This window comes from Gadus chalcogrammus, chromosome 23 (assembly GCF_026213295.1).
Source record: "Gadus chalcogrammus isolate NIFS_2021 chromosome 23, NIFS_Gcha_1.0, whole genome shotgun sequence".
NCBI lineage: Eukaryota > Metazoa > Chordata > Actinopteri > Gadiformes > Gadidae > Gadus > Gadus chalcogrammus.
This window is the reverse complement of record NC_079434.1, coordinates 3007870-3017223: the sequence shown is the minus strand read 5'-3', so window position 1 is coordinate 3017223 and position 9354 is coordinate 3007870. Positions and strand designations below refer to the sequence as shown.

At 43.8% G+C, this 9354-nt stretch overlaps 1 protein-coding gene across 1 annotated transcript in view; it reads left to right on the top strand.

Annotated features, from left to right (window-relative positions):
• Positions 1–9283, top strand: part of abcd3a (ATP-binding cassette, sub-family D (ALD), member 3a) — an 11783-nt gene extending 2500 nt beyond the window's left edge. The window contains exons 3-18 of the mRNA XM_056584752.1: positions 783–863; positions 959–1101; positions 1555–1624; positions 1721–1790; positions 1892–1989; positions 2073–2164; positions 6080–6171; positions 6501–6576; positions 6659–6722; positions 7043–7120; positions 7248–7313; positions 7492–7581; positions 7703–7822; positions 7956–8060; positions 8242–8298; positions 8439–9283. Coding sequence (XP_056440727.1) covers positions 783–863; positions 959–1101; positions 1555–1624; positions 1721–1790; positions 1892–1989; positions 2073–2164; positions 6080–6171; positions 6501–6576; positions 6659–6722; positions 7043–7120; positions 7248–7313; positions 7492–7581; positions 7703–7822; positions 7956–8060; positions 8242–8298; positions 8439–8516 — 1380 coding nt within the window. The 3' untranslated portion in view covers positions 8517–9283. The remainder of the gene's footprint in view (positions 1–782; positions 864–958; positions 1102–1554; positions 1625–1720; positions 1791–1891; positions 1990–2072; positions 2165–6079; positions 6172–6500; positions 6577–6658; positions 6723–7042; positions 7121–7247; positions 7314–7491; positions 7582–7702; positions 7823–7955; positions 8061–8241; positions 8299–8438) is intronic.
• Positions 9284–9354: the final 71 nt, after the last annotated feature.

Below are 9354 nucleotides of genomic sequence, written 5' to 3'. Positions count from 1 at the left end.
AAAAAAAAAAAAAACGTTAAAATGAAACCTTTCAGGTCACATGATGACCGGCACCACACTGCTATGCAGGCCTCAACTCTGACATTTCTGGCTTTGAGCAGTTTAAACGTTAATTAAACGTTTAAAAATAAATAAAAATAATAATAATTAATATCACAGTCTACAAAAGAAGCCGCACAACTAAATAACACGAGCGCAGTCAAAATAATATAAGTTTATAACACCCTTACAATAAAGAACTATATTATATTTAGCTGGCATTTCTCTCAAGTGATTGAACAATAGAGATGCTAACAAAAATAAAGCATAACTCTGTATCAGTGCACATTATCGTTGACATTCATATCTTTCGTCAAAGTTTCTGCAGTAATTATTCTTCTCATTGTTTAGTCAAAGGAACTTTGACTAAACAAAGGAACACACAAAGCCACAACGCAAACAAATATTTACCACAGAATTCCTCAATAGATTGAAGAAATTGTGGGTGTTGTCCTTTCAAATAATTGATCACGTGTTTGTAATATGTGGCCACCATTGTACACTGTGTTGTATTGTATTATATTGTATAATAGTACTTAACTGTGTAGCAACTGCAGTAGCTGCTATCATTGCTGTAACACGGGGAATTGGTTAGCCTAGCGATTGTTGTACTTGCACTTGGTTCTATGAACGTCCTTTCTGTACCAACAGCGATATATTGTTGCACTTCTTATGACAAATGTACTTATTGTAAGTCGCTTTGGATAAAAGCGTCTGCTAAATGCCCTAAATGTTAATGTAAATGTGGACTTTGCCTCACTTTGCAGCCCCTCCTGGACATCGGATTGTACATCTTCAAGCTGACCAGTGCCATAGGTGCCCAGGTAAAGCCCCACGGCGTCCTCTGTTTGTGTGCTACGAGCCATGCCCTCGTGTCCAAGCGGGCCTGACTTTATGTCTCTGTGCCTGTGGTCCCCAGGGTCCCACCATCATGATGGCCTACCTGATCATCTCGGGTCTGTTCCTGACCAGGCTGCGGAGGCCCATCGCCAAGATGACCGTCGCAGAGCAGCGCTACGAGGGGGAGTACCGCTACGTCAACTCCCGCCTCATCACCAACAGGTCCACAAACTGCCCGCGTTCACACGCACATACACACGCACATACCGTCCTTCAAGGAGACGTAAAGCCGAGGTCCTGAGTTGGGGATTCCCCGGTGTCCTGGCTAAAACTGCCCCACCAGGCTCATTCAATCTGGCCCCTAAACATCCCCCTGTATAATTGGTTGAATCATTAATCCCCTCACTCTCCACCTCAAGCTGGTGTGTGTTGAGCGTTCTGGCACTGATGGGCTGCCGTGCATCACCCAAGTGGGTGCTACACACTGGTGGTGGTTAGTGAGGTCCCCCCTCTTCACTGTAAAGCATCTTTGAGTGTCCAGAAAAGCGCTATATAAATTCAATCAATTATTATCATTATTATACACACCCTCACACACACATACACACCCTCACACAAACATACACACCCTCACACACTCATTCCAACCACTTGGTGTGGCTTTGTATTCCTCAGTGAGGAGATTGCCTTCTATAATGGGAACCTGAGGGAAAAGCAGACCATTCACTCCACGTTCCAGAAACTGGTGGGTTCATCTTTGTATTATAGTCGTAATATGCCCTGCACTCTTTAGGTTTTCCTCCAGGTTGAATTTATATTAAAAGACAGTAAATGTCTCTAGGTGGACCATCTCCATAAGTTCATCTTCTTCCGCTTCTCCATGGGCTTTGTGGACAGCGTCATCGCTAAATGTAAGTGAATTGTCGCCATTCCCCCTGGCCAGGGACTTTTATATTGCTGCTGGTGGGGAACAACGCAATGATGTGTCCTCCTCTTGGCTGTCTCGTTGCAGATATAGCCACAGGGGTGGGCTACCTGGTGGTCAGCAGACCCTTCCTGGACCTGTCGCACCCCAGGCACCTGCACACCAGCCAATCTGAACTGATGGAGGCATGAGCGTCTTTGGTCTTATTTCAGTATTGGTTTTCAAACTTTCCAATTGCATGTACTGAGTCCTGTGTTGTGTGCCGTAGGACTACTACCAAAGTGGGAGGATGCTTCTGAGGTTGTCCCAGGCCCTAGGCAGGATCGTCCTTGCCGGCCGAGACATGACGCGTCTTTCTGGGTGAGCACCCCCACCACCACCTCCCTCCTGCAACCTGTTCTCAAGTAGAAGCAACCTGTATGGATGGGCAAACACAGATAACTACCCATGTTTGTTCTATGCAAATTGAACAAACATTCCTAACCCTTGGAACAAACATCTTAAAGGTTTAGCAGTGTTTCCCCTAGGATGGAGTTGCAGTGGTGGAGGTGAACTGTTTCTTTTTCTGCTCGCAAAGCGCATCCTGCAGGGGGGTTTACCAGGAGGGTGTACATACAGTACATTTGTTGACATTAATGAGCGGGGGAAATATGGAGAGATTGAACATGATACAAGCATAATCTTTAAAACAATTATTTACATTTATTTAACAAACTTCACATAACACATATACTACAACAATCGAAAAGGTCTGTGCCTCCAACCAATGCATCTTCCCAATCCCTCTCCTCTCCCCAACACAAAGGTTGTAGTAGGACCATAAAGAGGCCATGCCTCTATGGAACACGTTGTGGGGCTCTAGAGTCAATAATGGCGACGCGATTGAAATTTTACCATTGTGGTCGTTTTCAGTTTTGCACTTTGCAGACGGTCCCAAAACTCGCGGCTTAAAGCCGACAGCTCATAGAAGCCAATGCATTTCACCGTTCGCTAAAGACTGCTCGTTTGGATAAAAACTATGTTGTAGCTGGTTCTCTATGTTGCTACATTTAGCTCGAGGTGTCATTTGTGTCGCAACAATGTTTCACTGATGACCTTTTGAACCGCAAACTCCGAATCTGCCCATTTCTTTCCAACTTGACGGAATTTACGGAGTTCCTCTCCCTTTATAATAATAATAATAATAATAAATATAATTTATATAGCGCTTAATATGGTACTCTAAGACGCTTTACATATTGCCCTATCAAAACTATGTAAGACAGACTAGGAATAAAAGAAAAACAGAGGTTAAACATGAAGAATAAGGTGGGAGTTAGGTGGGGAAGGCTAGTGTGAAAAGGTATGTTTTGAGGGCAGATTTGAAAGAAGAGAGGGTTGGAGAGACTTTGATGTGGGAGGGGAGTGAATTCCAAAGGGTGGGGGCAGCAACTGAGAAGGCCCGATCACCCCAAGTCCGTCGCTCAGTCCGTGGAACTTGTAGCAGGTTGGCAGAGATGGACCTGAGGAATCGGGAGGGGGCGTGGTGATGGAGGAGGTCGGCAAGGTAGGGGGGGGCTAGGCTGTTGAGGGCCTTGTAGGTGATGAGTAAGATTTTGTAGTTGATTCTGTGTTTAATTGGAAGCCAATGGCGTTCACGGAGGACAGGTGTGATGTATTCTCTGGAGCGGGTACCAGTGAGGAGGCGTGCAGCTGAGTTCTGGACATATTGAAGTTTTTTGAGGACTTTGTTGGTGGTGCCGTAGAGAAGACCATTGCAGTAGTCAAGCCTGGATGAAATGAAAGCGTGGATGAGTGTCGCAGCAGCGGTAGTTGACAGGTTGGGGCGGAGGCGGGCGATGTTTCGGAGGTGGAAAAAGGCAGTTTTGGTAATATGGTTAACATGGGGGAGGAAGGAGAGAGTGGGGTCCAGGATAACTCCAAGGTTACGGATTTTGGTGGAGGGGGTGATGGTGGAGCCGTCAATGTTAAGGGTGAAGTTCAGAGTGGAGTGAGTGAGGGTGTCAGGACCAATGATGAGGATTTCGGATTTGTTGGAGTTGAGTTTGAGAAAGCTGTTTTGCATCCAGGTCTTGATGTCAGTCAAACAGTTGGAGAGGGTTGAGAGGGAAGAAGGACTGATGGTTTTGGGGGGGAGGTAAAGCTGTGTGTCATCGGCGTAACAATGGAACCGGAGTCCGTGGTGACGAAGGATCTGACCAAGAGGAAGCATGTACAGAATGAAGAGGAGTGGACCAAGCACAGAACAATGTTTATAGCTATGCTTTACTCGCAGCTGTTTGAATTGACCTGGATATGAAGCGTCGGTCGCGCAAAATAATATAACATTAGTTTTTTAAAGAGATAAGACGGAGCTCTCCTCTCCTCTCCTTTTTATATGCTTTACTCACAAGTGTGTGAATTGACTTGGATATGAAGCGCATATCCAGCGTCCGTAGCGCACGGAATGTTATATTATTTTGCGTAGTGCAGAATAAGATAAGCTGAAGCTCTTCTCTCCTCTTGTTAAAAAAAAAAATTCAGCAGCGGCGGTCATATTTCAGCGCCTTACTCTGCTAGGTGCATATAGGGAAACACTGGGTTTAGTGAGGAATATATGTCCAATTATTTAACATGTTTTTTAGTAAGTAAACTGCCAAATCACTATAACATTCTTAAGCCCCTCGTCCTAAGAGGGGCTTAGCCGCCCCTCCCGCCGATTTCAAAGATGTCGTAATGGATTTTAAGTAACGCATGAGAAAGTAGTCATGTGACGCACCACTAGAAAGATTTGTGTCAACTTTTAGTCTATCATAACCATTGTTGGCTAACTGACAATACCAACCCCAAACTAAATAAGATTCATGCAACGATAAGAGTAATGTAGGCCTATTTCATAACTATCATACTTATGCACACATGCACATTAATAGCGATCTTTTATCTAACCCTTGTACTGCACAATATTATATGAAACCTAAGATTCTACTTATTCCAACAGTTTAAACCATACCAATCTGTGACTAAAACTCACTGAACAAGAGGCAAAAAACAAGCAAGAACAAAATTATTATTTCCTTTTTTTAAGCTAAAGATATCTTTCTTACAATTTTTATGATTAATAATGTCGCATAAAACCACCATACACAGGTAATCTAATGTCCGGGCACCATTTTGCAACTAAACATATTAGCAAAAAATGTATACATACAAGCTAAGAGAGGGTATCATTGGAAATGGGTATATTGCCCTCAATCAGAACACATGTCCTACATCGCCATCTGGTGGACGTATGGTGCAATAGCGATTATTTGGCTTGGTGTCATATATATTTGCCCGGATCTTTGAATAATCAAATGTCAAAATTGTACAACTAGTCCCCAAGATATCTACGGGTTTATGTCTCATCAAGTTTATATTGTCAAATTTGCATTGGATTTATGTTTAAATTTGGAGATTTCGCCTAAACCTACCTCTACTAAATCCTCTATCTTTGCTGTACTTCATTACTTTACTTAATACTTTATTGGCATCATATATTGACCCAGGTACTCATAATATCTTATATTAAGGCCCTTAGGGCGACCAACTGATAATACAGTAGGTGTGATTCACTCTAGTCTAAATAATGAAAGTTATTTCAGACTAAAAATAAAACCTTCCACCTGTGCTGGGTTCTTGCTCAGTTAGAACAGTTATGTTTTTTTTCTTTTTTTGCTCACCAAGAGATGGTTTTCTGTTTATCTTTATTTCATGTTTAAAGTTGTTAAAACAGGGAAATAATCTGTAAAATACTAGGGCCACTAGGGTTTCCAGAGTTTTGTTTGGCTGTGCCCCCTTGCTCGAGCGAGTGACGTTCCTACACAACAGCCCTCACACCACATCCAATGTGACCTATTTTCCACAAGTACGAAAGTTTGAAACGTTTTCTAAAACTGAATATAGCTGTGCGTAGGTTATGGTTGGTTAATTTCTGCTATTCACTTAAAGCTGTTTCATTACAAAGTTTAATATTGGTTCAGGCTAACTTCGGGGAGTGACCACTTTCAAACGTCTGTAGATACTCTCACAGTATTTTCAACAATCTTTTGCTTAGATTTTGGTGGTGTTGCCAATTTTCTGCTATTAGAATTCAGAAGCAGTCTATTGTATTTGATGGAAAGATCCTTTAGGATTAAGGTCAGAATGAACACGTCTCAGTGGAGAATGAGGCCTGACTAACAGTCAGTGTAAGTGTTCTCCAGGTGTCAGTGGAGAATGAGGCCTGGCTAACAGTCAATGTAACTGTTCTTCCAGGTTCACGTCTCGCATTGCTGAGCTGATGAAAGTTTTGAAGGAGCTCAACGCGGGCAAATACGAACGCACAATGGTCACCCAGCAGGAGAAAGGTATGTCTCCATGTATATCGGATACCACAACAATTTATCATATAAATGACAGCTTATGTTTGTTGAAAGACGTTTTGAATATCTAAATATTTTAGGAAAAGGTTATAACTTTTTGGTATCATAACCTGATGATAAGCTTCATTTTTCTGAACCTTGGTTGTATTGCTTGATTTATTTTATCAAGAAGCATGTCAGGATGTACATCGATTATCATACCAAATTTCCTGTAATATCACCATCAATTGTTATCATTAATATCTGGGCTATCTATCACGGTCCTGCATGAAACTGAACGGATTAGTCTTTTGCTTGTGTCCATTCCTCGTCAGATCCCGGGTCTGTGTCGGCGAAACTAGCCCTGGTTCCCGGAAGTGGTCGGGTTATCAACGCAGACCACATCATCAAGTAAGACCAGCCCAAAACAAGCATTCCTTACAAAAACAAAACCAAGCTCTAATGCCATGACCCAGGATGCCTTCCTCTTTAGGTTTGACCACACACCCCTGGCAACGCCCAATGGAGAGATCCTGATCAAGGACCTGTCGTTTGAGGTAAGTCCTCTCCGCTGGGCTCGTCATACGAGAGTGGCAGCTTCCATGTCTTTGTATTTTTTTGTTTTAGGGCAGAGCATTTCATCCTTTCTTAAAGCGTTTGAGGAGCAGAACTGCGCACAATTGCAAGCATGCCAAATAACCGTTAAACCGACTCTTTGTTGTTGTTGCAGTCATCAGTCAAAGAACTCAAACGGTCTGTAAATCTGTTTAGATGGTGTTTGAGCTTCTTAGTTCCTTCATTATTGCCCTAAGGTTCCCATGTCTCCATCTCCCATTTCTCATTCCCATGGTTTTGTTTGTAATTCTTCATTTTGAAGGTGATGTCTGGCGCCAACGTGTTGGTGTGTGGTCCCAACGGCTGTGGCAAGAGCTCCTTATTCAGAGTCCTGGGAGGGGTGAGATTCACTGCCCCAAGCCTGGGGCTGTACTATTGCTTGATGCAACCAGAAAAACGGTCCCCTTCCTCATATTACCCATGTAGAGTAATGCAATGAGTATTATGTCTGCTTGTGTGTGCTTCAGCTTTGGCCTCTGTTTGGGGGAGAGCTGACCAAACCAGAGAGAGGGAAGCTCTTCTATGTTCCCCAGGTAAAACCATCCCTCCCCTTTTCTCCTCTGTGGGCATTCTTAAGCTGACAAAAGAAACCTAATCTGTGTGTGTGTGTGTGTGTGTGTGTGTGTGTGTGTGTGTGTGTGTGTGTGTGTGTGTGTGTGTGTGTGTGTGTGTGTGTGTGTGTGTGTGTGTGTGTGTGTGTGTGTTGCGCAGAGGCCTTACATGACGCTTGGCTCTCTAAGGGACCAGGTCATCTACCCGGACACGTTCGAAGAACAAAACCGTAAAGGCATCTCTGACCAGGTAGGACTCACGCAATGTGGTCACATGATCACGGGTTGGACTGGGAGACCCTCCTCATTGGTTGGACTGGGAGACCCTACTGGTATGTTTGACTGAATCCCTACTCGCTGGCTCCCCCCAGGTGCTGAAGGAGTACCTTGACAACGTGCAGCTGGGCCACATCCTGGAGCGGGAGGGGAGCTGGGACATGGTGCAGGACTGGATGGACGTGCTGAGCGGAGGGGAGAAGCAGAGGATGGCTGTAAGCACCCATAGACTTGAACTTTATGCCGCTTTACACATCTCTAAACAATAAACCTCCTAGAATAAATGGAATATAGCCTTCTAACTTTGGTGGTCACACCTAAGTGAGACCGTTAATGTTTGTTTCCCAGATGGCTCGATTGTTCTACCACAAGCCCCAGTTTGCCATTCTGGATGAGTGCACGAGTGCCGTGAGCGTGGACGTGGAGGATTTCATCTATAGCCACTGCCGGACGGTAAGAACCTCTGATGGGAGGCCCTAACAAAATAATGTAAAAACAACTGTTTTCAGTTAGGAGTTATTTAGAGATGAGTATTGACTTAACTATTTAAACTGAAAGTTGTTTGGCATGTGTTAACGTGTGAAGGTTTATCCTTTTTAAGATGTTTATTCATTCATTCGTTTTGGACCGACAGGTTGGCATCACCCTATTCACCGTGTCACACAGAAAGTCCCTCTGGAAGCACCACAAGGTAAGCCTGCTTCATCATCAGGAGGAATGTATTAATGGGCTTTAACCCGTAAGGTGGAATAGGTCTTAAGACGAGTATATTCTGGTGTAGCTGGCGTGTTGAGAAGAGCCTGATGGAACCTTGTTTTGTTTTGTCTTCAGTTCTACCTGCATATGGACGGCAGAGGGAACTACGAGTTCAAGCCCATCACAGAGGAGACGGTGGAGTTCGGCTCCTAGTCCTGTCCCCAGACGGGGCCGCTGGCCCAGGGACCAGGACCACCCCGGGAACAGAACCCGGTCCACTAACTGAATCTGAAGATAGAACGTTGTCCACTAAAACTTAGACGCAATCTTCTTTTTAATCAAACCTAACTCATTTGTTTTGTTTTTGTTTTTTCCAAGTTATTTAAAATTGAAAAATCTGTTGAGTAATTTAAGGCCCTTTGACAAGGGTCACATTTTGTAGAGATGAAGTTAAAATAATGTGCCTGTTAACTGGTTGAGCGGTGCGGGGCTGGTACAGGAGATGTGGTGGGAGGCAGTGAGCGCAGGGCCAGTACTGTCCCCTGGTCAGGGTAATCGACGGTAGTTGTCTCTGAGAGAACCGCCTCACAGAGGAATGTGATATAAAAGTGACTTTTTTTATGAATGGTAATGCTGCTCTAATCAAAGTCCCTCAGAGCTGAGGAACTCCTAATGGGTGTATTTTGTGTATTCTTTAATCCAGGATCAATGAAATGTTAAATGGGAATCTGGGTTGTGTGTAGATGATGAGATGTTGGAAGGTCCTGGTGGGTTTTAGAGGAGGCCTATGTTGATATGCAGATGATGCCATACGACCCTTCCTTTATGTACCTCCATTTGTCACTGTAAGGTAACACTATTATTGGACCTTTTTTAATGCAAGGAAGTCTCTGTATAAATTGTATATGGACATTAACTGTATTAAAACCAGGTGCAGGGTCCTGAAATAAAATTATTGACAAATGACAACAATCATGGCCTTCTTCTGTGGTCATGCGGCCGGTAGATCATTGGCGATGTGTTCGCTAGGTGTGGTGGCAAATGATCCACG